At 44.0% G+C, this 26,174-nt stretch overlaps 2 protein-coding genes and 1 long non-coding RNA gene across 5 annotated transcripts in view; 1 reads left to right on the top strand and 2 right to left on the bottom strand.

The window, feature by feature from the left end:
* The window catches only part of CENPI (centromere protein I), a 31,730-nt gene extending 15,090 nt beyond the window's left edge, over positions 1 to 16,640 (bottom strand). The window contains exons 1-13 of one of the 2 annotated variants that reach the window (XM_045030863.1): positions 16,507 to 16,640; positions 15,178 to 15,550; positions 14,456 to 14,593; positions 11,877 to 11,995; positions 11,061 to 11,168; positions 9,377 to 9,425; positions 8,892 to 8,938; positions 5,513 to 5,602; positions 1,685 to 1,813; positions 1,228 to 1,392; positions 849 to 969; positions 518 to 609; positions 70 to 187 (exon numbers count right to left, since the gene is read on the bottom strand). In XM_045030863.1, the coding sequence (XP_044886798.1) occupies positions 70 to 187; positions 518 to 609; positions 849 to 969; positions 1,228 to 1,392; positions 1,685 to 1,813; positions 5,513 to 5,602; positions 8,892 to 8,938; positions 9,377 to 9,425; positions 11,061 to 11,168; positions 11,877 to 11,995; positions 14,456 to 14,593; positions 15,178 to 15,397 (1,396 nt within the window). In that variant the 5' untranslated portion in view covers positions 15,398 to 15,550; positions 16,507 to 16,640. Of the gene's footprint in view, positions 1 to 69; positions 188 to 517; positions 610 to 848; positions 970 to 1,227; positions 1,393 to 1,684; positions 1,814 to 5,512; positions 5,603 to 8,891; positions 8,939 to 9,376; positions 9,426 to 11,060; positions 11,169 to 11,876; positions 11,996 to 14,455; positions 14,594 to 15,177; positions 15,551 to 16,422 lie in introns of both variants that reach the window. The other variant, XM_045030864.1, reaches the window with a different exon arrangement.
* Positions 16,641 to 16,727: 87 nt separating this feature from the next.
* LOC123377678 lies at positions 16,728 to 20,815 on the top strand. Of its 2 annotated transcripts, XR_006582271.1 has the most exons (4): positions 16,728 to 16,772; positions 19,048 to 19,108; positions 19,908 to 20,035; positions 20,689 to 20,815. It is a non-coding gene; the product is annotated as an uncharacterized LOC123377678 (long non-coding RNA). The 2 variants fall into 2 exon arrangements; XR_006582272.1 differs by lacking the exons at positions 16,728 to 16,772; positions 19,048 to 19,108 and adding an exon at positions 16,908 to 17,556.
* Positions 19,790 to 25,057, bottom strand: TMEM35A (transmembrane protein 35A). Its single transcript, XM_045030865.1, has 2 exons — positions 24,147 to 25,057; positions 19,790 to 21,046 (listed from the first exon to the last, which is right to left on the bottom strand). The coding sequence occupies exons 1-2, from the start codon at positions 24,264 to 24,266 to the stop codon at positions 20,660 to 20,662; spliced, it is 507 nt and encodes a 168-aa protein (XP_044886800.1). The 5' UTR covers positions 24,267 to 25,057; the 3' UTR covers positions 19,790 to 20,659.
* Positions 25,058 to 26,174: the final 1,117 nt, after the last annotated feature.

Genomic DNA, 26,174 nt, shown 5'->3' with positions numbered 1-26,174 from the left:
AAATATTTGTGGAAGAATCCAATCCAGTCAGATCAGATATAGTCCAAGATCATAGTCTAGACTACGTACCCGAGAAGCTGCTGAGGGGGATCCAGCTCACCAGCCTGAGGATTTGCGATCGACAGCAGAAACCATCCCAGAGGGGAAGGCTCTTATACAAGAATTCTTCACAGGAAGAGAACCCCTCCTGAAGAGTACAAGATTAAAACCTTCAAAAAAAAATTCATCACAATCCCTTCCCTTTTCTGACTCCCCACCACAATTCACTAGAGAAGGACAGAGTCCCTCCCTCATGCAATCCATCAGCTAATGACTGCTGCTTCCCAAATTATCATTCCTCCAGAAAGAGGGGGCAGTTCAGCAACCTGGACTGCCCTTTGAACACATTTTTGCTGATCTCTTATTGCTATTTCTAACATGGTAATCTTTAAGGCATCCCACAGGAAATGGATGAGCCACAAATACATCCTAAGCAAAGGCTTAATTGAGTACAGGGCTTCGTTAAGTAGGTGCTTACCTGCAAGAAACACTCGGTCTTGTAGACGATATCCAGGAAGTCCTTGAACTCTTCTTCATACTGCTGGTTATCAAGCTTATACCAAGTGCATTCTAAACCAGAGGGAATAACATAACAGAGTACAAGGAGTACAGACAAGGATGCAACAACCAGAAGCAGAATGCAAACCCCGCCTTCCCTGGATGGGTAGTGTTAAAGTCAATGCTGTCATCTCAGATAGTATTTTTATGTACCAGTAAAACAATCACATATGCCTGTACAGCTAAGTACCATTACAGCCTCAAAGATACCCTTTTCCTCCCCACCACACCTGGTAATGTTAAGTTCCTACCTTCTTGAAGAGTCTGGCCCATCCAATAGTAGAGCCTTAAGTAGATAGATTCATCTTTGACACAATTAATGTAGTGAAGCAGCAAGGAATTCCTTAGCACTGAGCCCATCTGGGAAGGAAACTGCAAGAGAAACCAGGACAACTAGCTATTGAATGTCTGCTTCTGAAAGGTACCAAAACAAAGCTGACACTAGCCCAAACCCTTTCCATTAGGGAATACACATAGGTCCCAGGTTTTCATATCACTCCCCAATGCAGTATATCACTTTGGAGATGGATAATGTGTGCACCTATTCCCCAATAAATAGGTTATTGATATATATCCCTAGGTCACCTTTAAGATTACACATGCTCATGCTGAGGCCTTCATGACACTCACCTCTAGGCGGTGGATGTTCTGTAAGAGCTGGGAGAAGGTGTGTAGCTGCTCCACTGGGAAAGATTCACTGTGACTGAGGATGTCAGCATGGTTGATCTCCTTGCTCCTAGTTGAGTTGTTTGTGTCAGTGCTGCACGCAGGCAAAATCAACTGAGTATTCCATTTCTGGAGAGAGAAACAGGAGACCAGAATTAATAGTAGCAAGCAGGATTTCAGTGGAGTCAGATAAATACACTATAAAGAAGACAACTAATATTAGCACAAACTGGGAATCACTCACTCACTTGCTATCCTGCAAAGTGCTATCCTGTGAATCACATCCCAGACTTGCAATATAAAGACAGAATTTCCCATTAAGTTACACTACCTTCCCCAATGTCTATCCAGATCCCAGCTCCTTTCCACAATTCAGCATGCTTGGCATTTTCTAGGATTCACATAGGTTCTCATAACTTACTCTCTTCCGGGACTGAGGGTGACCTGTGCCCAGAATCAGTTGCTGGGATGCTGGAGACGTTCCCTGATTTCTTCGCCTTATGGTGTTGATTGCTGCCTTCCACAGGCTTTCTGAGTTCTTGAAGTAGGTCTAAAAACACAATCCAGGCACCTACGTGTGAGGCCAAACTCTAAGGCAGAGTGACAGAAAAATCAATTGCCAATTTGATACATGTCACTACAGTGACATTTATGTGCTCTACTGTAAGGACTGCGCTTGACAGTCCAAAAGGTGCTAGGTCTCTCTGTCACAATACAGTACAGCTTTTATTTCTCTTGACTCATTATCCTTTGACTACAATCTGAAAGATATGCAAGTAATTTTCAAGGCATATGACCTTTCTCAAAAGGTAAGAAAAAAAGTCCCCGGGATCTCAAAAGCGTGGAAATTTGCATCTATTTTAGGATCCTGATGCTGATATGCTGTCCATTCATAAAGATTGGATCTAAAGTATTTCATGTATTAAATAAAACCTGCCCAGGTATACATGTGTGTTTATAGTGAAGATCCCATGCATTCAAACAGCAGTGAGATCTACCATAGAAGTGAACTGGGTAATCACAGCTTTCACTGAACATTGAATTAAGTTTCTAGATATCATGGTTGTGAAGAAAACTTTTGAAATACAAACCAAATGCAAAATTGCCAGCATAAGGCTTTATCTTAACTAAGTTTGCACCACTGAAGTTACAATCAGCTTTTAAATCATAACCTTTAATTAATGCAACCCTCCCCTCTTTCTCCCCCCCCCATATAGAAACTCTAAATTTTTCTTATGAACCAATTTAACTAAAATAGATTATAAACTTTTTTTAGGTGAACTGTCCTAAGCCTGGAAATATCTATCTCCCATGCATGTGTGGGTACCAAAAATTCCAACTACTCCCACAGATAAATCTGCAGCACAATGAAAACTGAAAATTTGGGGCAATGTAAAATAATCTGAAATGAACATTAAAACAAATGCCACAAGGAAAACTTGACTGCTTGTGTAATTTGCTTTCATACTGTAGTCAGTAAAAGCCTCAATTTTTAGACCTGGACAAATCTGCCTCACTAGAGTACCAGAAAAACCAGGCAGCCTTGCTGCAAAATTTAGGTCTAGTTTGCTGCAGAGTTCTTGGGGTCTTTGTATAGTATTAAGCATATAAATAAGATAGGGTACTTCACCAAATACCTTGCTGCATACACAGCACACAAACATTTATGAAAATAAAGCCATACAGTCTGTTCCTACCTTGAAACTCTCCCAAATCCATCTCAGAACACATTGTCAGCTTCCCCACTTTTCATATAGCTAAAACTTTCAATTTAGATATCAGGTCTGCAAACAAACAATCTAATATAGTGGTTCTCAAACTGTGGGTCAGGACCCCAAAGTGGGTTGCAACCCCATTTTAATGGGGTCGCCAGGGTTGGCTTAGATTTGCTGGGGCCCAGGGCCAAAGCCCGAGCCCCGCCGCCAGTAGCCAAAGCCTGGGCGGCAGGGCTCAGGTTACAGGCCACCCCAGCCTGTGGCTGAAGCCCTTGGTCTTTGGCTTCCTCCATCCCCCTGGCCTGTGGTGGTGTGGCTCAGGCTTTGCCTCCCTCAACCTGGAGTGGAAGGTCAGCTCCCAGACAGCTGCACTCTGCAGCACGGTATGGGGAGGAGGTGACCAGCTCTCTGTGGAGAAAGAAGTAGTTCGGGGCTATTTAGGAAAGCTGGACGAGCACAAGTCCATGGGGCCGGATGCGCTGCATCCGAGGGTGCTAAAGGAGTTGGCCGATGAGATTGCAGAGCCATTGGCCATTATCTTTGAAAAATCATGGCAATCGGGGGAGGTCCCGGATGACTGGAAAAAAGCGAATGTAGTGCCCATCTTTAAAAAAGGGAAGAAGGAAGATCCAGGGAACTACAGGCCAGTCAGTCTCACCTCAGTCCCTGGAAAAATCATGGAACAGGTCCTCAAGGAATCAATCCTGAACCACTTAAAGGAGGGGAAAGTGATCAGGAACAGTCAGCATGGATTCACCAAGGGCCAGTCATGCCTGACTAACCTAATTGCCTTCTATGACGAGATAACCGGCTCTGTGGATGAGGGGAAAGCAGTGGATGTACTATTTCTGGACTTTAGCAAAGCTTTTGATACAGTCTCCCACAGTATTCTTGCCAGCAAGTTAAATAAGTCTGGGCTGGATGAATGGACGGTAAGGTGGATAGAAAACTGGCTAGATGGTCGGGCTCAACGGATAGTGATCAATGGTTCCATGTCTAGTTGGCAGCCGGTATCAAGTGGAGTGCCCCAAGGGTCGGTGCTGGGGCCGGTTTTATTCAATATCTTCATTAACGATCTGGAGGATGGTGTGGACTGCACCCTTAGCAAGTTTGCAGATGACACTAAACTGGGAGGAGTGGTTGATACGCTGGAGGGTAGGTATAGGATACAGAGGGACCTAGACAAATTAGAGGATTGGGCCAAAAGAAATATGATGAGGTTCAACAAGGACAAGTGCAGAGTCCTGCATTTAGGACGGAAGAATCCCATGCACTGCTACAGACTAGGGACCGAATGGCTGGGCAGCAGTACTGCAGAAAAGGACCTAGGGGTTACGGTGGACGAAAAGCTGAATATGAGTCAACAGTGTGCCCTCGTTGCCAAGAAGGCTAATGGCATTTTGGGTTGTATAAGTAGGGGCATTTCCAGCAGATCAAGGGATGTGATCATTCCCCTCTACTCAGCACTGGTGAGGCCTCATTTGGAGTACTGTGTCCAGTTTTGGGCCCCACACTACAAGAAGGATGTGGATAAATTGGAGAGAGTCCAGCGGAGGGCAACAAAAATGATTAGGGGGCTGGAGCACATGACTTATGAGGAGAGGCTGAGGGAATTGGGATTGTTTAGTCTGCAGAAGAGAAGAATGAGGGGGGATTTGATAGCTGCTTTCAACTACCTGAAAGGGGGTTCCAAAGAGGATGGATCTAGACTGTTCTCAGTGGTAGAAGATGACAGAACAAGGAGTAATGGTCTCAAGTTGCAGAGGGGGAGGTTTAGGTTGGATATTAGGAAAAACTTTTTCACTAGTAGGGTGGTGAAGAACTGGAATGGGTTACCTAGGGAGGTGGTGGAATCTCCTTCCTTAGAGGTTTTTAAGGTCAGGCTTGACAAAGCCCTGGCTGGGATGATTTAGTTGGGTTTGGTCCTGCTTTGAGCAGGGGGTTGGACTAGATGACCTCCTGAGGTCCCTTCCAACCCTGAGATTCTATGATTCTATGACTCAGGTGGGCTCGGGTTTTGGTCCCCCATCCTGGGGTTGTGTAGTAATTTTTGTTGTCAGAAGGGGTTCACGGTGCAATGAAATCTGATAACCCCTGATCTAATGTTTACTCTGACTGGTTTTTTCCATTATTATTATTGTGCTGCAGTAGCACCCAAAGGTGTTTGGCAATGCCCAGCAGACTCATAGGAAGATATTACCTTCTCCCGCAATGCTTATGATCAAATATACAAGACATAAAAATAGTGTAACAATAGGAGGGAAACAGGCAAAGGAAGATGAGAGTAAGGACATGGTTACACCTGCTCACTATGTGCCCTTCTCTGCTGAATCGTTTTAGGTGTTTTCTCACTTCAGTATAAATAAATAGTAGCAATTCCCATAGAAAACTCTAATGGTTTTGTTTTACTGAGTGGAGAGAGGGTACAGAATTATTTTTTCACCACTGAATCATGAAGCAAAGCTGCTTATGTAGGAAGGACAATACAGACTTTAATCCCAACACAGACACATCAGAGTCACTCCATTCCTCACCTTCATCTTTGCAGGCAGAGTTATAGACACCAGCTCAGGGCAGAAAAGTTTGTACAGTGATAGCAGAGCCTGCAGATGAGGCTGCATTCCCTGGAAGAAAAAGAAGACAGTTAAAATGTGCACCATAAGAAACAGCAAGGAAAACCCAATTGATACTGCAAGTCTACACACTAGCATGTCATTAATCAGTCCAAATTAGCATTGTGCAACTGAGGAGGGAGGAAAAGGAGGAAGAAAAGAACATCTCTACTGAGGACTGGAAATAGTAAGGAAGTTCAGGTGGGAAAAGAAGATACAGTTTAAATTGCCATAGATAAGACTACTAATAAATCAAAATTACTGTATAAAATGTATATCATATATCTATTTTGCCTAAATACACATGCAAGTGGTTTTACTGGGATACCCATACTCCCCAATTGCACTTCATTACCCAAGGAGCGAACATAGCATTATATAGTTAAACTTCTTGAAGTGCTGCCGATTTTGTAAAATATATTAATAGCTAGCTCTTATAGGAAGAGTTCTCATTGTACAATCTGTAAGATATATAATAAGAGAATATCCTCTAAGATTATCTGTTACAGGTACCATGTAAATGTTAAATTGACATTAAATTGAGGGGTGAAGAGGGTTGAGTTCTGCCACAAAGATAAGAAAAAACTGACAATTGCATGAGTTTACCACCATTTTAAGACCTCTGTGAATAATACCAATCCTTCTGGGATAGATGTCTCTAGCTAGATTACCCGGGGATGTAGCCATAGCCCCACATTTTGTAGTCTACTCTTTCCCTCAAAACAATCATACCAGAAGCATATATTTCCAGTCAAGAAGTTTCAAAAGCACCCTTCGCAAATCATCAGCATGGCAAATCCCAAAGGGACAGGCTTCTTGCAGATCAAATGCCACTGAGATCATATCTAGCTACATCTTTAAGACTGTCTAGCTGGATGTTCAGTCTATGTCCATTACTAGCAATCTTTTTGCACCACAGAAATTTTTGGTGCCCATGTGATTGTTAGCCATGTAGCAACATTCCTTGGTAAACGCATTTCATAATTCGTTGGTCTTCCATCCTAATAGTTGACACACCTCAACTGCTAGAAGAGGGTCTCATCCTCCCTGATTGAGCTAACCTCGTTATCTTTAGCCTGCTTCTTGCTTGCATATATATACCTGCCCCTGGAAATTTCCACTACATGCATCTGACGAAGTGGGTATTCACCCACGAAAGCTCATGCTCCAATACGTTTGTTAGTCTATAAGGTGCCACAGGACTCTTCTGCTTTTACAGATCCAGACTAACACGGCTACCCCTCTGATACTTGACATCCTAATAGTATGTCCGTACCAAAAAAGTCAGCAAGACTGAACCAATGCTGATGAGGGTGGTGGATGGGTTCAGCTATCAATATGATCATTGCTGATCTAGTCCTGCCACTTAATATGAAGCAGCCAACGAAGCCAATGAGAACAGAAGATGTCAGTCTGATGCTCTTCAGCCTCCCCAGCATCCATGTTTCACTGGCATACAATAGTCCTGTAGATCCACAGCTTCATACTCTGACATTTCCACAGAAGTCAACCAAGGACCCAGAACGTGGTGGCGGCTGCTGCTCTACGAATGTACACATCTTTTGAACATTCTCTAAAAACGGTCTGTTTCCCAAAAATTCAACAGTTGCCAACTGCTCAATATCACATCCAGAAAGATTAATACCAAGCTGGTCAGATGACATACAAAGTGAGACTTTGGTCTTTAATGCTTCAGTGGCCTTGAGCAGTTTGGAACAGAAAGCCATCCGCCCCAATTAACCCCTCTGCAAAAACTTCAGCAGCAAAGCCTCAGGTCATTGGTTTCCTGCCATTGCCAGATCCTAACCAAAAGCAGCATAGCTGAAAGTGGAGTTTGATGGTTTTAAAAAGTTAAATTATTTTCTCGGCATTTTTGTATTCTGAGAATCCAACATAAAGATGACAACTATTTTAATGGCAATAGCTTTGGTGGGTGGAAGAAGAGAGAGAGTCCTCAACATCCAAGTGTTGAGGAACTTTCATATTTTTCAGTTTTCCACCCTTATGTCCTGCACTATGTGAAACATTTCAGAGTCAATAAAACCCAGATGTGTTGTTGAATAGACAAAAAGCTCTCTCCCAAATCATTTATATTCTGTGTCTGCATATCTGCAGACACATTACATTCTGTGTTGTGTTCTAATACTGTGATGGACAGCTTTTTAGCCATCAGTGTGTGTTTTATGGTTCATGATCTCACTTGGTACACCTCTACCCCGATATAACGCAACCCGATATAACACAAATTCGGATATAACACGGTAAAGCAGTGCTCCGGGGGAGGGCGGGCTACGCACTCCGGTGGATCAAAGCAAGTTCAATATAATGCAGTTTCACTTATAACGCAGTAAGAGTTTTTGGCTCCCGAGGACAGCGTTGTATCGAGGTAGAGGTGTAGGTCTTTTAAAAATCTCAGTTTTTCTGTAGAAGGTTGGGAAAGAGCAGTAGCTGCTCCTCCCTCTGGATTCAGGTTCCCACTACCTTTCTAGTAAGGGGAAGAAGAGATGCAAGAGTAGGTTGCAAAGGATAAGAATACCAAAGGAAAATAAATGCTGTCCAAGATTGATTATAGATGCAAGAGAAGGGGAAGAGAAGACAAGGAAATGGAGGACACCTAGAGAAGGCAGACAGGGGATTGGCAGCAAAGGGAAAGAGAGAACACAAAAAGATAACCAATCAAACAGAAAGAAAAGGTATAGAGAATAAAAGTATGGGTTGGGAAGAAGCAGTCTGGTGGTTAGAAGAAGTGACCTGGAGTCAACATCCCAGGTTTTATTCCTGGTTCTGATACTGACATGGGTACCTTGAGCAGTTCACAGCATTTGTGCCTCAGTTTCCCTTTCACATAATGGAGATATCTGCCCACTGTTTTGTTATTCTTGGATAACAATGCTACAGAAGTATAAGAAATATGAAGTGAACAAGACAGTGGAAGATAAAAGGGAGTGCAGGAAAGGGAAGCCAAGAGATTGCTTTCAAATTTGTGTAATTTTATCATCCCTAGCTGTAAAATGTGTAATTAAAAAAAAAAAAAAATTTGTAAATGTCATTGTGTGGGTGCTTGGAAGGGACACAAAATCCAAATTAGGGATGTGTGCAAGTTAGGTGCAGCCCTTGTGCTAAATGGCAAGCTGTGTGTGCAGCCCCTGGCATTCTGAAGGTTGGAAGCTACTGTTCCGAAGTCTAACCACCTCATCCTTTGCAACGATATTTGCCATTCCTGTGAAAACATTAACCGTAAGAATTGTAAGCCTAATTCCAGTTATACTGCTTACTCGTTTCAGGATATCTAGTGACTTACCATCTTTGCCTGTAGATCTACCAGTCTCCTCACGCGAAAAGGCTTAACTGGGAAAAGAAAAAAAATTAAGAACATTATGGGTAGAATACAACATATCAGATATTTGGGTACAAATTAGAAGCCTCTTGGCCAATACACCAAAACAGACCAAGTTACACATGGAAAAGGGCAGAAACAGCAGGAACAGACAGATTCATTATCAGTTGTATGCGGAAATTACTGGACAAGGTTCTTTGGCATGTTATGCAAGTCAGCCTAAAAGAGCATAATGGATCCTTTCTGGCCTTAAAATTGATGAATTTTTAAAGCCATCATGTTAGCACAGTAGGAAGAAAGCACTAGGGAAAATAATGGTCATCCCTTTTCTGAGCACATGAAACCAGCCCTGTATCACACAAATGGATAGTCAATGCATATTTATGTTCTGTATGGCCCAATCAACTGGACCCATAGGAACTGTCAGGAAGCTGACTGAATGGACTCACCGCTCTCTCTTCTGGTCAGCAGATACAGCAGATGACAAACATAGGGGCACTGCAGAGAAAAAGGATCAATAAGCAGTCTGATTCATCAGCATGGTTAATAGGCTAAATTCAGAAACTTCTTTCACTGGACACAACTAACAGGCTGGTAAATCTCCTCAGGATCCTATTGCCATACTGAGGTTGAAGTGCTTCAATAAGTTCCCAGGATGCAGAACATGCACTAGATTCCTCAGAAAGAAGTCCTCACAGTACCAGTACAGTTCTGTATTAGAACTGACAACCAATGTGTATGCCAATAGTTTCATCTGACACCATTATGCACATTTGTTGGTGAAGTTGTTCAGTCAGGGTCCATTTGGGAGATGGCCCTTGTTTCTCAAATGAGGGCTAATCAATTCAGAAGTTGGTGAGCAAAAGGACATGAATTAATGTACACAAAACCAGCTCACAGTTGTATCAGAAATAGCTTCTTTTATCAGCGCTTATAATTGCAGCAAATGCATTGGGGGTCTGGCACTGATTTCTTTGTGACAGATATTAATCTTTGCTGCACTGTCAACTGACCTATTGTGCCAGAAACTAGTATTTAAAGGGTAGGAATTCAGTTGTAGGAATCCAATTTTCAGCAGAGGTCACAAGCGAAGTTGAGCAAAACCAGCCAAACATACTGCAGGAAATATATCCTCTTTGGTGCAAGTCTACTGTACTGCAATACATTTTAAACATCAAAAACATCATGCAGGACTTCTCACAATTAACAGCAATTAATGTCTCTGCTCTCTCATGGAAAATGCCTATGGGATTTAACAGAAAATATTCTCACTATAATATTTTTTAAAAAAACCCTACAGAAATAGAATGATGCTCCTGCTAGAGTATTCCATATGTCAGTTAAAAAATTCTACAGAAATGGCCTCATTCTCTCAAATTCTATAGGTTTCTAGGGTAATTTCTATAGAACTCTATGTATCTTCATTTGTTTGATGTTTTCTAACAGTCCCAGAGGGCAGCATATGAAAACGTTACATGCTTTTCTGACCCCAGGTACTGTTCTGAAGAGATCAGTATTTCACACCTTCCCGACATGAGACAATGGGTGACCTTACATTCCAGTAATAAAATACTTATGTAACTACCATATAAAAAAGTCACGACTGCCTGATTCCCACTTAAGTTACATTTAACTTAGGTGGAATGGCATTTGGATTCTGTTTATTAAATAAGCATTACTTTAAAAATGCTCTTTTTTGCCTATGGTGTACAGTCAGTTCCATCCTGGCACCTGGGGGTTTACCTGTTTGCTGTCTGACATTAAAAGCAATACTAGACACTGCAGTGTCACAGTGTCTCTTGGGAACTGAGACAGCATTCACTGTCACTTTGCTCTTGTTACAGAGCATGGAGTCCTGGATGCTCATTTACACAACCTTGCTGTAGGTGCCAAACTAGAGTAATCTTATGTTGAACTTCAATGCTGGGTGTCCTAGGTTCAGAAGAAATTTTGGAATCATTGGAAAAAAGCAGAGTGAAGAGGGCCAGTCACTCTACTATAAACACATACTACAGCACTAGAGGACAGGGCTCCACTCTCTAGTTACTCCAGGCCAGCATAATAAGACATACAGTACAGGTGAACACTCTAAATTTGTTCAGAACCAAAGGAACATTCTCCTGTTCTCCTTACCAGCTTCTCATCTTGCAGGGAGCAGAAGAAGAAGCCGTAGAGTGCATGAAGCTTTTCTTTGTGATCAATGAAGTCAAACATTGCAATCAGCCATCTTAAGAAGAGCAGCTGCAGCGAAACAAGACAATCATCCTGCAGTAAATGAGGGAAAAGACCAGACAGACAGACCGACCGACCACCACCCCACTCCAGAGGACTTATTTAAAGTTGTACACACTCCTTGAGATCAGCAAGGCAGCCAGGGGACATCTTTGAACAGTTTGGTATAGCCAATCTCCTTGTTATGGTGCTAAAGCTTGGGGAGAGCAGTAAACACTAAACTCAGAATGGAGAAAGTGCCCTGGTTTTGAGTACATGCTAACCTCTAGGGAACTGATCACTTGAATTTAGACTGCTCTGACTAGACTCCCATGCAGACCAGTCAGACATAAGGGATTCTAAGACAAAGGCTTCAATCTATGCTCCTTCAAGGATTATTTGAGGCCATATTTTGTTCAGATCCTGAATCATCATGATAGGCAGGAACATCTTGGGGAAATGCTTGACACCACAGAGGCACATTGAACATCTTGATGTAAGCAGGTTCCCTAAGAAACTCAAAAGTACAGAATAAGCAGAAGTTGTGTCTACTTCCCACACAATTCTGTCAAAGACCTGCTATTCCAGTGCTAGGCTTCTCTGCCAGTTTTGCTAATGGGTACCAACTATGTGATGACTTTGCACATTAAGCCTCTGGATTTCCTCTTCCTACAAGCAGCCTGCTCTGAATCATATTTCCCCAGTAGCCATTACTACTACAAGTGTTTGTAAAGTTACCTGGGTGCTGCCAGAACATTTGCCAACACAGAGCCGGGATACTGCTGAAACCACTGAACTTTCTGCTATTACTGAGGCTGGAATCAGGCACTTCAAGATCCGAGTATTTACTGTATCAGCTACAAAAGAGACCATTCAGAGTGAGACATTGCTTCAAGTTCCAGGTTCTTTGCCATGTCATATGCAGGTGAGACCATCATGTCCTTTCTGGGACAGATTTACCTATATGCAGCTATCACAGCCTGGAATAAGAATCTAACAAGGACTTACTGGAAAAAATCAAAAAGCCTTAAGACTGGTTAATAGTCAAAAAGTAGGAACCTGATTCTCCTCACACCAGTTTTACAGATGTGCAACTCCATTAGCTTCAATGAAGTTACTGTAGATTTACAGCAGCGTAACTCAGAGGGAAAAAAATACAGCCTGTTGATGTGCGTACTGCTGTTATTAGCCTAGATACCTAGAGTTTTATGGAAGTATGAGCTGGAGAAAAAAAGGAATTTCCTTTGAATCAGCATAAGGTCAGAGTATCCAAAACAATTTCAGATTATAAATCCAAGTGGCCTGAAAGTTAAAACCAACACCTTCATACTCCTATATTATTAGCCAGTATAGCCAGTGCCAAGTTCATCCTAATTACAGGTATTGGCTAGTGGACATAAAATTAGACCACCCCAGGACTTTAAAGAACTAAACACTATTTAAATACTAGTTAGAGCCAGGCAAAAGTAACAGGAATTCTTTATAGCTAATATTTGACTAAGGAACAAATAACATAAGAAAACAATACAAAACACATGATTAGCAGCTGTTCTTTTGTTGCCATATAGTGCCTGAGTCAGTAGCTTGACAGTGCTCGAAAGAGACTTAGGACTACAAGCCAACACTATTCAATACTTGTGTACGATGTAAAGCACTAGTGTGCCTATTTTAAACTCAGACTTTAAAAGGTCAGAAGGGACCACTGTGATCATTTAGTCCAGGGATCAGCAACCTTTGGCATGTGGCCCGTCAGGGAAATCCGTTGGCAGGCCGGTACGGTTTGTTTACCTGCAGCGTCTGCAGGTTTGGCCGATCGCAGCTCCCACTGGCTGCGGTTTGCCGTTCCAGGCCAATGGGTGCTGCGGGAAGTGGCGCGGGCTGAGGGTTGTGCTGGCCGCCGCTTCCCGCAGCCCCCTGGAACGGCGAACCGCAGCCAGTGGGAGCTGCGATCAGCCAAACCTGCGGACACTGCAGGTAAACCATCCCAGCCCACCAACGGATTTCCCTGATGGGCCGTGTGCCAAAGGTTGCCGATCTCTAATCTAGTCAGACCACCTGCACGTTGCAGGCCACAGAACCTCACCCACCCATTCCTGTAATAGCCCCCTAACCTCTGGTTGAGTTACTATAGTCCTCAAATCATGATTTAAAGACCTCAAGTTACAGAGAATTAATAATTTACACTAGTTTAAACCTGCAAGTGACCTGTGCCCCATGCTACAGAGAAAGATGAAACCCGCCAGGATCTCTGCCAGTCTGACAAGAGGGAAAATTGAAAGTTGAAATGAAACTGGCAGGTCAAATATGGACTAAAAATTGAGTTTGTAAACATAAGACCAATAGAAATGTTTGCCTAGCTCTTTTCAAAATTTCAAATAGTGTATATTGAACTACATTCCATTACAGCATTTGCAACATGGTGCTAGTACATGAGAGCTAGAAAGTGAAACTGACTAGTCTATTGTGATTATTCAGGACAAGGGAAAAGGTTAAAAAAAAAAAGCAGAGTAAGAGTGAGAACTGAATTAAGTGTTTAAAATTTCACTCACGGTTTGTAATGTTATCAACATGTAAAATGTGAGATTGTCAGTTTCACATCAGCAATTTAGTTTTATAAAGAGGCACCAATTATTTTATGCCAATAAAAGGGACCTACTAAAATTGTAATAACCAGAAGAAAAATATCCTCCACATTCTAACATGTATCTTTAAGTTTTTGAGGTGGAGGATTGTTATTTGTTTTAAATCCATTGGCTCATCACCAATTTAAAAGCAAAATGGTGGTCTGTAATTTTGAAGAACACGCTTATCAAGTCTGCACTGACACTCCATTCCTCTGTCTGTATGAGACACTGCAAAAGTTGAAGCTAAAAATAAGCAGCCATGTCAGTTGCATGTCAGGGGAGAAGAAACCCAAACAATCCCCAGCATGGAAGATGAGAGAAAGGTTTCTAGGGACTACAAGTCTGTAAAAGATTTTATAAAGTAAATGACACAGCAGTATTCTTTTAAATATTGAAGAAAATAGTTTTTTTTTACATTTACATAATTATATTATTATTATTATTATTATTTTTTTACAATTTTTATCCGAAGTATTCCTTGTCCCTACCAAGTTTGCTACACTTATTTTAGCAAGAACTCAGAATGTATATTAAAGAACTTTAAGGATGCTGTATATTTACAGTAAGGGACAAACCATGACAATACAACCACCATAACATATTCTCTCAAAGCCATGGATATGGTAAGAAAGTGGCAGGAGGGAAGGAAGACACATTCACAGTGGACATGCTAGCAATTTCTGAATGTTTTACCAAGGTGGCCACTGAGTGCCACATTCAGCAACACATCAAGTCCTTCTGGGGATAATCCTCTCTGCAGGGCAATGCTTTCCACAGTAGTCAAGTGTTTCTGCAGAACCTCATTCTTTTTCAGTGGAATGTAGTCTTTAACTAAAAGAAGCAAAAAATGTAGGGATTAAAGTGCATCCTGATAATCATATAAAATCAGAGTTGGAAGGGACCTCAGGAGGTCATCTAGTCCAACCCCTGCTCAAAGCAGGACCAATCCCCACAGAGATTTTTGCCCCAGATCCCTAAATGGCCCCCTCTAGGATTGAACTCACAACCCTGGGTTTAGCAGGCCAATGCTCAAGCCACTGAGCTATCCCTCCCCACAATTTCCTCCTGAGAAATGTGTGTGTTCACAGGGATACATTCTACCCCCAAATCTGTTTTCTGCTCATAGTTTACCACTTTAAGAGAAAACACCCTGGTTTTCAAAAGCTGCTGTCCATCCACAGCTCCCATTAATGGTTCCCCTGTATAGTTTGTTCTCTCTGTCTGGGTGTTTCACAAAGCAATAGGGGAGAAGAAAAAAAAAGTCAAGATAGGAAAATAATTATAAAACCACAAAAACAGCCAGACGGACTCAAGTTGCATGTGAAACTATTTTAAACTCATTTAAAAATGGACTACATTTCAAATTGATAGTGCCCTTTTCAATATCAGAAGCAAAGTTATATCACTGCTCTTACCTCTCTCAAAATAGGTCAGAGCTTGCTCCAGATAGTCTTGTGTGCTGTTGCCTGCCTGGACACTGGCAGATTGCTGCTTCCCTTTCTCATGTTTCTGGGCACTTTTCAAGTCCACAGTCTTTGGGCCAGCTGTTCTCTCTTCTATTTGCCATGCAGAGAGGCTACTACGGCGAACCTGCAAAGCCTGCTTTGGATTCTTGGCTGTCCGTCTTTGATGCATCCCTTCAGTCTCCCAGCTGGGAAGGGCGAATTAAGTACACACTCATCTGCCAGTCTGGTTCCAAATCTTTCCCCCAAGGAGGCAAGAATATAAATCAAGCCCCCAAAGCCAGATATACCCCCAGCAGTTGAAGAACATCAAAGAGCCACTTGCCTGCAAGAAGATGAAAGTCAGTTTATCCACCGCCTTTCCAAAAAACCCACTAGGTTTTTGAGGTGGAGATGTAAAGTAACTAACTATGACTTGCCATAAACCACTTAGAGCAGCATGTGCCCCAGAAAGGTCAGATAATCCAGTTAGAAGAGTACCTATATACACAGGCCATCCAGTGTGTACATACAAGCCCAATTCTTCCCTCCAGCAGACAAGGATGAAGGAAAGCTCACAAGTAGGAATTTTTAAAGGGGAATATGTCACCTTGAAAATTAAGTGTCTGAAAGACATTTACAATTATAACACATAACACTGAAAAAGTTAGTAAAGATAATCAAAACAGAAGAAACACTGGGGATTACTATTCTACCCCATGCACGAGCAGTTTGGTATTGTTGTTTCTCCAGGCCACCGAAATCCCCCTGGCTACAAAGGTTCTTAGGTACATCAGTAACAGAGCAGAAGAACGAACACACATATTCTACAAATAATCAATATTTAACCGTTCAAGTTGACGGGGCCCCTTTAAATAACCCACAGCTCTGAACTCCCAGAGAAGGGGGAAAGAACGATGCAGACAGACACAGGACCGCGAGCAGTCAAATCAGGCAGGCGGCTGCCCACCGCCCACAGGTCTAGCGCTCCCCGCTCTGCGGGGCCATCGCTCTGCGCTCGGCAGGGCCCTCAGCATGGAGCACCCAAAGGGCCCCGCGCTGCTCGGAGCTGTCCCGGCCCTAGCGAGGCTCAGAGCCCGACCTCAGACAGGCCTGCGAGGTGCCCAGCTACCCTGCGCTGCAAGCCCTTGGGCCCTGCCCGAGGACTGTCAGCCCCTGCTTCCCTCACCCGCCGCGCCCGGAGAGAGGGTTACCGACCGGCCCCCGGTAACACGCCTGTCCCCCGGGTATCTGCTTCCTCAGATGGCTGCCCACGCTGCCATGGTAACAGCCCCACTTTACCTCACTCCACTGTTGCAGGTTTTTTTCAACCGTCCGAAGCAATTCAAACCTCCGCGCCACTCCCTACGCATGCGCAGATCGCAATCGAAAGGACGTTGGAGCGAGGAGGTGATCATTGCGCGCGCGCGGAGCTCTCGGGTGCGGATTGGTCGGACAAAAACTGACCTCATGAGAGCGTCAATATTTCTTGTGAGCATGAGCGTCTTTCCGCGCGGGCGGGGGGAAGGAGCGGGATGTCTTTACGCATGCGTATTAGGGTCATTGAGGTTGGTGAATGGGCCGTGCGCGTGCTCAGTGCTATGGGGTTCTGTTTTTTTTTGCCGGTTTGGTCAGGTTCAGGGTCAGGGTGAGGTGGTCATGGCACTGCAAGGGTGTTGGCGCGCGGGATGGAGGAAAAACCTTTGAATTAGCCAAGAGCGAGGTCGAGCGCGGGCCAGGCCTATGTAGGGGACCCTCCCTCGTCAGGGCAAAGGGGCTGCCCCCTTCCCTGGCAGCCCCACACCACGCAGACAGGCAGAGAGCCTGCGTAGTGCCTGCCCGCAGAGCGGCCTCTTCCCCAGTGCGCTGGGGTGCAGGGGCGCCAGAGGCTTCCGCCCTGATGTCTCTGAGGCGTTCACACACCCTTGCCCACGAACAGACCTGTGTGCCCTGTGCCTAGGAGCGTGCAGGGGAGCCATGCCCATCTCCACCCCCATGCCTGCCTGCCTCCTCACCCAAGCCAAAACACACATGCCTGCGTGCCCATGCCTGCTGCCCACCCATGCCCACCTACATGCATATGCCTGCTCACTCATACCCATCTGCCTGCTCACCCTTGTGCACATACACCAATGCTCCTCAGCATAGGGGGCAGCAACATGTGCTCTGGCATGCCTTGTGCAAGTGGAAACACAGCAGGGGGTGTGTGGGGTTTTCAGCAAGCCATGAAGTCGATGCACCATCCCTCTTGCTTTGTCAGAGCTGCCTTTTGACTCCCACAAAGAGAGGCTCTGCCCTGCAGGCCTGTGCCTCTGTCAGGGAAGTCACTGCAGTACCAGCGCAACAAGCTAGGTATCTCTCCTGCAGCTCCTATGTTGTTTCTAGGGAGGACAGGCCCTTGAAAGCGGCTGCCCTCAGAAGAGCTGAAGTGGTGGCATCATGATGGGAGGGGACATTGCTGAATTTACAAGCAAAGCGGGGGGGGGGGGGGGAACTGAAGGGAATAAAAAGGAGCCTGAAAGGGGAAGTTAGCATGATAAAATGCCATGCCAGGGCCTGGATTCAATTTCTGGCCCCTTATCTCTTCACCTCTAGCAAGCAGGAATGACTAGTGCTCCAAAAGTGGCATGCCAACACACATTGGGGCAACCCAATATAGGCATATAAAGAGTTTTGTTGGGGGCTTCAAATAGTAGGCCTTATCTTGTACTTTAATGAAAGATGTAGCTGCAGTTGGGGATCATAGTAGTCCAATGTTGGGGGAACTGTAAAGGCTCTGAAAAGGGGATGGAGGTGGAGAGATGGGAAGGTTTTCAGGCTTTCATGGCATATGAAGTGCTTCTACTTTGCATCAAACTGATGAATTTTTCAAGATTTTATGCTGATTATGCTTTATTACCAAGGTGTCCAAAGCTATGTGAGGTACTTCACTAAAGACATGAACCCGCTCCCAAAAGATTTATGTCAATTTTAGATGTGACACAAGTGAGAATGGCAGACATGCAGAGGATCACAGTAATACAACTGTGGACACTGTGACAAAGTTCCTCCTCTACCTTGGTGTGTCCTGCGCTTATTGGCAGATTTGCTCACCTCAGTGATCTTCCCCTCTGGTGGAACCTACAGTCTGGGTCAACTCTTCCTGTGTCTGATCAGAAGTTGGGAGGAACCCAGGCCCACTCTCTACTCCGGGTTCCAGCCCAGGACCCTGTGGATTGCAGCTGTCTAGTGCCTCCTGTAAGAGCTGCATGACAGCTTCAACTCCCTGGGCTACTTCCCCATGGCCTCTTCCAAACGTCTTCTTTATCCTCACCACTGGACCTTCCTCCTGGTGTCTGATAATGTTTGTACTCCTTAGTCCTTCAGCAGCATTCCAATTCAGCTCCTTGCACCTCTTGCTCCTAATTCACAGATGTACCACAATCTGAGCTCTTTTTTAAACCTAGGTGCCCTGATTAGCCTGCCTTGATTGGCTGCAGGTGTTCTAATCAGCCTGTCGTCCTTAATTGGTTCTAGCAGGTTCCTGATTACTCTAGTGCAGCCCCTGCTCTGGTCACTCAGGGAACAGAAAACTACTCATCCAATGATCAGTATATTTGCCCTCGACCAGACTCCTGTACCCCACTGGTCTGGGTCTGTCACAACACTTAGTTTAAGCATGTGCATGTCTTGGTGGTTCTGTAAAGATACTTTTAAAAATAAACACCGTGACATTTAATTTTGGGTATCAGGTAAGAAATTACTTCAGAAGGTGGAACAAACTACATGTGCATTTGGGCTGACTTTGGGGTAGTCTCTTAAAACAGAAGATTCTGTAACAAGCTTGGTCTCTTATAAGTTTAGCTGTATTCTCCAGGACAGCTGCTGTGAGAGGTAACTAAGCACAACTGGAAGTTCTGCAAATGTAAGCCTCAGTCTCCCATATTCACCCAGTTCTCCCCATAAATGTCTTTTTTCATCCCCAACCTAATCTGTTCTGCAAGGTATCCTTATGACTGCGTCATGACAAGACCTCAGGGAATTCGAAATAAAAATGGGGGAGTTTATATACATGCAGAACAAACTACGAAAATGGTCTCTCTCCCTTAACTATAGATGCATCCTTAACATATATGCAGTTGAATGCTGTCTAATGTGCTGAATACAATTTTTCAAGGGCTGGGATTGAAAGTTTCTGCAATATAGGTGGCACCTAGTCTATTTCAGCTACATCCTTAAAAAAGGGGCAAAGTGGGTGGATAGACCTGACACAGTACTCCAGGTTAATATGTATCCTTGGTTTATATAATAATATTTTCAGTATTATTCTCTAGCTCTTTCTTCGCATACCCTAGCAAGTTTGCCTTTCTGATTGCCTCTTCACACTGGGCAGAGATTTTTTCAATAGTCATAATAATGGTCAGTCCTTTTCTTAAATGGTTATAGTAAATTCAGAACACAATGATGTAGTTCAGATTGTTTTTTCCAATGTGCATTATCTAGCATTTTTCAGCACTACATTTTCCTTTCCATGATAGAAATGGTCATACTCAACCAGGAAGGGACTTTTGGGCAGATGTCATTCTAGGAAGACATTGAACTCTGCCAAGACATTTTCCTCCAAATTTCAAAAAGTTTATTTTCATGAGTAATTAAAAAAAAACAACACAGAGATAAATACCAAGAAAAGTAATAAAATTTAAATGCATCTCCCAAATTTTCAGATATAACACAGAGAATCAGGCTCTTTGTGACAAGACTGCTCCCCTACTTGCTCCATGACCTCCTGTGTGAATGTGGAATGAGGATCCTGGGCACCCATAACAATAGCTGGCAATTCCGTAAAGTCTCGGTGAGCAGTTGGCAGGAAAGGGGATTTATTTATTTACTTATTTATTTTTGGAGGGAGACGCTGACCATGGCTGTTCTTTTTGCCAGCAACAGGTATGTGGGTTTATTACTGGGCAAATACCAACCTTTGGACAGTTCTAATCCGTAATCCTTATTCTTCACTGAGAGAGTGATGCAACAATTGGTCATGGGAAGCAGGAAAAATAGTTTCTCTGTCCAGTTCATTGCTCTAGTGTTAAACCCCATGCAAAAGGGGAAACCCAGGCAGGTGAGGTATAAAGGGATCACAGATCTTTTCCCCCATAACCAGTCCACATAGAAGACTTGTCACAGAGGTGGTTCTGAGTAGGGGCTCCCTCCCATGAACACACACTCAACAAGGTACATTTTTCCCCCATGGACTAATTAAAAGACAGTGTGTATGTATATGGTTAGGGAAGAGGGTAGTTCTATGGTGTTTGGGTTGCACAAGCCATCATGTGGTGATTGGCTGACATACTGTTTTTCCTAAGCCCCTAATGCAACCTTTTAAACAAACAAAACAAAACAAAAAGAATTAAAAAAAATGACTTTTTTTTTTGAGAGAGAGCTGCCTGGAGGGTCCGTGTCCCTCAGATGCATTCCTCTAAGACACCTTTACTTTGCCTTTCTCAGGAGCTGCCTCGTGGGCAAGTGTCTGCTCATCACCATTCACCAACAGGATCCTCTTCTCAGGTGGCTGCTCCTCAGGCTGGCGGGCGATCAGTAGGCGGCAAGTGAGCAGGATCCCAAAGACCAGGGCATGGGCATAGCGCTTGAGTGGGTCACCCACTAACTGGTGAAAAAAGAGCACAGCGAGCACGAGAAGCAGGAGGAAAAAGTTGGCCACGTCCTTGGGGCGTCCAGGCACCAGTGTCATGACAATTCCACATGCCACCTCCAGGGCACCAATGCTCTTGCGGAGAAGGATTGAGCTGACTCCCATCTTCTTCAATATGGGAAGGGCCCGGACGTAACTTTTGTAGGCTCGTTTCTGGAATCAAACAATAGTACATGTACAGCACTAATTATCAGAGAACAGTAAAAGGTAGAGAAGGATAGACTATGTCTGACATTTCATCCCACAGGATTGCACAATATTTTATTGCGTTAACCTCATATATAAACTGTACATAAAGATCACTTCACTCATCACTGTTGTATAGATAGATACCTCTGGGGGGTTATACTGCAAATGTTTGGCATCCCCACTAGGGAATCTGTTGGAACAATATTCCCACTCACCCCAACTCTCAGTATCCACTTTCATGGTCTCTTCTTTCCTAACTGGAAAACATAATTCTTTGAGATGGAAATACAAGGCAGTAACTGTCAGGCTAGGAACTGGCTAAGACACAGTGTAGTAGGCACACATTCTGTATGTTCTTGGGAAATGAATTACTAAAATCTGAAGATGCTATTTATTGTTAAAATTAACAATGCAGAAAAGGGTTGTCCAAAAAAAAAAAAAAAACTTCTCTCCCCCAAACTGACATGCCTTTTTTAATTAAAAGGAAGATCCTAAATAATGCATCTTAGTCCCTGCATAGCCAAGGGACAGAAAATAAAAACAAGATGCATGGTGAATCTCTAAGTGGCCTAGAAACTCCCAGGGTTCTAAATTTCACATACAGTGGAGATTTAGCTGAGGGCTGTACGTCAAAGGTAGGATTTGCAAGATCAGTCTGTTTCTCTCCACATACCCTTTTATGATCTTTTCTTTCCTGTACAGAAAGCAGGTTGGCATTTGTCATCCTGGTTCTGAGGGTTATGCTGGATTTACAAACAGCCTTATTAATAACAACCTTGTTCCCCTCCCCCCCAACCCCAATTTGCCAAGGGGAGAAAAGTAAGTATTGTACAACCTAACTTACCTCCCCACAAATATTCAAGCTCTTGTATTCCAGCAACACCCAGTGAGAATTTTGTTCTCTTTGAACACACTTTCAATTTTTCTGGGTTTTAAAGAGGCCCCTAGTTTACTAACAATGCCTAACACTATTTTCACTTCCACTGGAGTGTACCAGTCACCACAGATATTCCTGACATACTGGATTTATACCCCATTTTCATCTTTCTTAGGAGGAGAGAAATGGTAGACTTAGATATTCCAATCAGTTCTGATCTAATACGAACTCAGCAAAGCTGACCAGTAAGAATCAGTGACTTAGCCAATTTCTCAGTACAAGTGCTCTCAATGTCATTATGGAAACGTGGCCAGAACATGCAGTCAGATGGATATAGACAGCTTTGCTTTTTCAGCTTTGTAAAGTTGACACTCCCTTCCAAGAGCAGTTGGTGATGTCTCTCTCTCTCTCCTCTCTCTCTCTCACATTCTTGTTGCTATAAAGATGTTAGCATTTCTGTTCCAAACCTACATTTTCAGGCTTTAAAAATATGCTTTGAAGCAAAGCTTCTTCCCAAAGCAGCAATCTTTGTAATTAGATGTGTAAAAATATTGGTTTAAAAATGAAATTTGGCAGTAGTACTCCCTAATCACTAGATATTTTTAATGCTGTAATAAACTGATTCATGAGTATGTTATTTGGATGGACTTAGAACGTCTCAGCTCAGTGTTAGGTCCTATGCTCTAAACAGTGAACAGAGATTCTTCCCTTAGCTCAGTTGCAGGGGCCTGTGCTTTCTGGAGCATCAGGATCTGAGTTCTAATTCCATTTTTCCCATGGAGTTACAAGAGATCCTGTTGCGCTCTATTGGGCCACGGCTATGTTGCAATACAGTATAGTACAGATAATGGTGATTGTGTCTAAGCTGTGTGCCTCAGTTTCCTGATTTGTAAAAAGGGGGATAATTTTTACCTACCCACACAGGGCTATTGTGAGGCCTACTTCACTAATGTTTGCAAAGCAGAAAGGAGCAAAGAATTATAATCATAGTGATCAAGGATTTTGTAGTGTGTTTAAATTCAAAATCTTGTTTGTTAAATCTTATTTATTTGCATTTATTTATCATAGCTTGGGAGCTGTGGCTTTTGGATATTCTCTCCTTCCTTTTGCCCCTGTCACGCAAGTCATCTCTTCACACCCTCCCCCCACTGAGAGACCCATTCTGTGGGCAGGGGCAAGACCTCTGAGACTCAGATGTTGTTTGGGAGGTAGGGGAAGGCAGCTGAGCAGGTGCACTGAAGAGAGAGAACAGAATGTGCTGGAAGCTTCCACCATTGTTTCCCAGGGATCCAAAGAACCTCAGCATGCAACACCTTCTAGCCATGTTAGTAAATAAGAAGAGAGAATGAAACATAAAACCACAGAAGAGGGAACTAAGCACAATTGCTTTGACAGCCTGCAGCTCGCGGCAGGTCAATTTCTGCAGCGGGTTCGACCCTGGGCAGAAAGAGTGAAGGAAACTCACTGACTGAAAGACAAATGTGTATGCTGATCCGTGCTCTCCTTCCAACCCATCTCCAGTGTTACAGAGGCAGGCAGGCTCATTGGTGCTGAGGAGAATGATAACATCTAGTCCTTTTCTAGCATCTTCTGACTAAGGATCTCAAAGTGCTTTACAGTCGTTAATTAGTCTTCACAACCCCTGCGAGATAGAGTCATTCAGTGTCATCACCTCCATTTTGAGGCACAGATAGTTTAAGGACCTTTAAGTATCTGGTTTCCAAAGCAGGGACATTCCCCTTTTCCACCCCAAGTCCTTTTCTTGTCAGGGGAATGGAAATACTCCTCACTGTGTGATTGACTGGTCCTGGTCTCCCCCTCTTTCCACAGGGGCACCAGACTGGCTTTAGGTTTCATCCTCCTTGCACTGCCCTCCCTCTTTATTCATCAGAGATTACCTGTAAAATCAGCTCAAATATCAGACCAAAGGCTGTCGCAGGATTTGATTCTCAGCAGCTGGTTTTTATCCGTTTCTTTAACACCAAAAAAAGAGGAGAATGAGCTTCCTGCTCCCCCCCCCCAACTCCCCCGTCCAGAATTCAAGGCTCCACAGCATTGCTGCCTGTATATCCTCCAGCAGAAATTCCTTCTGCATGGCTGCTCCCGTTGCAAGGTTGTGGGCAAGAGAAGAACATGCAGCCCTGCTAGCAGAATGTCTCCCATCACTGCCACTGCTGCTGTACTCACCATCTCATTGTAGGCATCTTTGCTGAGCCTTGGGGTCAATTTGATCGTCCCCATGAAGACAAAGAAAAGCCCCAGAGCCACCGAGAGAGCCACAATGGTTACAGTTCTGGGAGATGCCATTGGGCCAGTGACAGGACGTCCTAACTAGGCCTCTTGCTCTCTGTCCGTGCAGGAGGTGGTCAGTCACCATGGAAGGCGATCAGGAGCAAAGCTGCAGAAGCAGTGAGAATGACAGACACTGAGCGAGGGATTCTACCTCTTCCACCCAGCAACCTCTGGGTCCTAATGCCCCACCAGTCATGCTACCTCTTAGTTGCATTGCGCTGCCACTTGCCCTATAACAAAATAAATAATAGTAAATAAATACGATTTATAACAGGGTTACATTTATGTAACACCTGGCCTCTCCAAAGATCCAAAAGTACTTTATAAATCACCCACCTCTCGGGTTGAGAGAATCAGCCAGATGCATAGCACAGTGCACCCCATTGGGAGGGTGAGGCTATTTTGGCTAACAGGACTGGAGCTGGAGCAAACCCCTATTCTTAGGAAAGGCGCTCTATGATTGTTAATGCCCAAGCAGAGCAGTCTGCACTTCAGTTTGCAGGGGCTCATTCAAATGTTACAAACAGAAAATTGCATGGTGCTCAATTTATCTACATGAGAAGGATAAAAGATAGTCTCATCCCTGCTGGAATTTGAATCTGTGCTTCCAGTGGAGTCTGGTGTCTGAAAGCTGAAACTCAGCCCGCTAACTTGTACCCTCAGCTCAGAGACAAGATATATAGCTCTTTGCTCCATATGTTTAATCCAAGGACTCAATACACAGGTGAAGTGTCTCTCTAAATCAGGGGTAGCACACGAGCTGATTTTTAGTGGCACTCACACTGCCCGGGTCCTGGCCACCGGTCCAGGGGGCTCTGCATTTTAATCTAATTTTAAATGAAGCTTCTTAAGTATTTTAAAAACCTTATTTACTTTACATACAACAATAGTTTACTTATATAGTATAGACTTATAGAAAGAGACCTAAAAACGTTAATGTATTGCTGGCACACAAAACCTTAAATTAGAGTGAATAAATTAAGACTCGGCACACCACTTCTGAAAGATTGCTGACCCCTGGGCTAGACGGTTGGACAGCAGGTTCCAACACTTGGAGGGGGTGCCAGATGGAATGTCAGAATCCTGAGCATATGTTTCGGGACCCTGAGATTGGGGCAGTGGCTGGACTCCATTCAGGCTCCAGGAGCTTGAAACACCACTAGGAATGCATAACTTGGCTTCTCTTGGTAGGATTTGAATTAATTTCTGCTCAGCCAGGGTACATTTTTGTCAAAAAGAAAGTGATTGTTTGCATTGTAAATTGGAGGAGAAGAGATGATGAATTTAAATCAATGGGTTATAAAGGATTTAGAGCAGGGGTCGGCAACCTTTCAGAAGCGGTGTGCCGAGTCTTCATTTTTTCACTTTAATTTAAGGTTTTGCATGCAGGTAATACATTTTAATGTTTTTTAGAAGGTCTCTCTCTATAAGTCTATATATTATATAACTAAACTACTGTCGTATTGTAAAATAAACAAGGTTTTCAAAATGTTTAAGAAGCTTCATTTAAAATTAAATTAAAATGTTGATCTTATGCCGCCGGCCTGTTCAGCCCGCTGCTGGTCTGGAGTTCTGTTCACCTAGGCCGGCAGCGGGCTGAACGGGGCCTGCGGCCAGGACCCTGGCTGGCAAGGTTCCGGCAGCCAGAACCCCAGACTGGCAGCAGGCTGTGCGGGGCCGGCGACTGGGACCCCAGACCGGCAGCGGGCTGAGTGGCTCAGCCCACTACTGCTCAGGGGTTCCATCCGCCGGCTCCTGCCAGCCGGGATCCCGGCTGCCAGACCCGCTGAGCCCGCTGTTAGTCTGGGGTCCTGGCTCTGCCTACATACAGTGGGTACCTACCTTCTCCCTGGTTCTGGCCCATCCTCTTCCTCTCTCTGCACTGAGCTGAGGGTGGGAGTGCACTGAGCACAGGGCTGAGAG

The sequence above is a fragment of the Mauremys mutica genome, chromosome 9, assembly GCF_020497125.1.
Source record: "Mauremys mutica isolate MM-2020 ecotype Southern chromosome 9, ASM2049712v1, whole genome shotgun sequence".
Lineage (NCBI taxonomy): Eukaryota > Metazoa > Chordata > Testudines > Geoemydidae > Mauremys > Mauremys mutica.
This window is presented reverse-complemented; position numbering and strand designations above follow the sequence as displayed.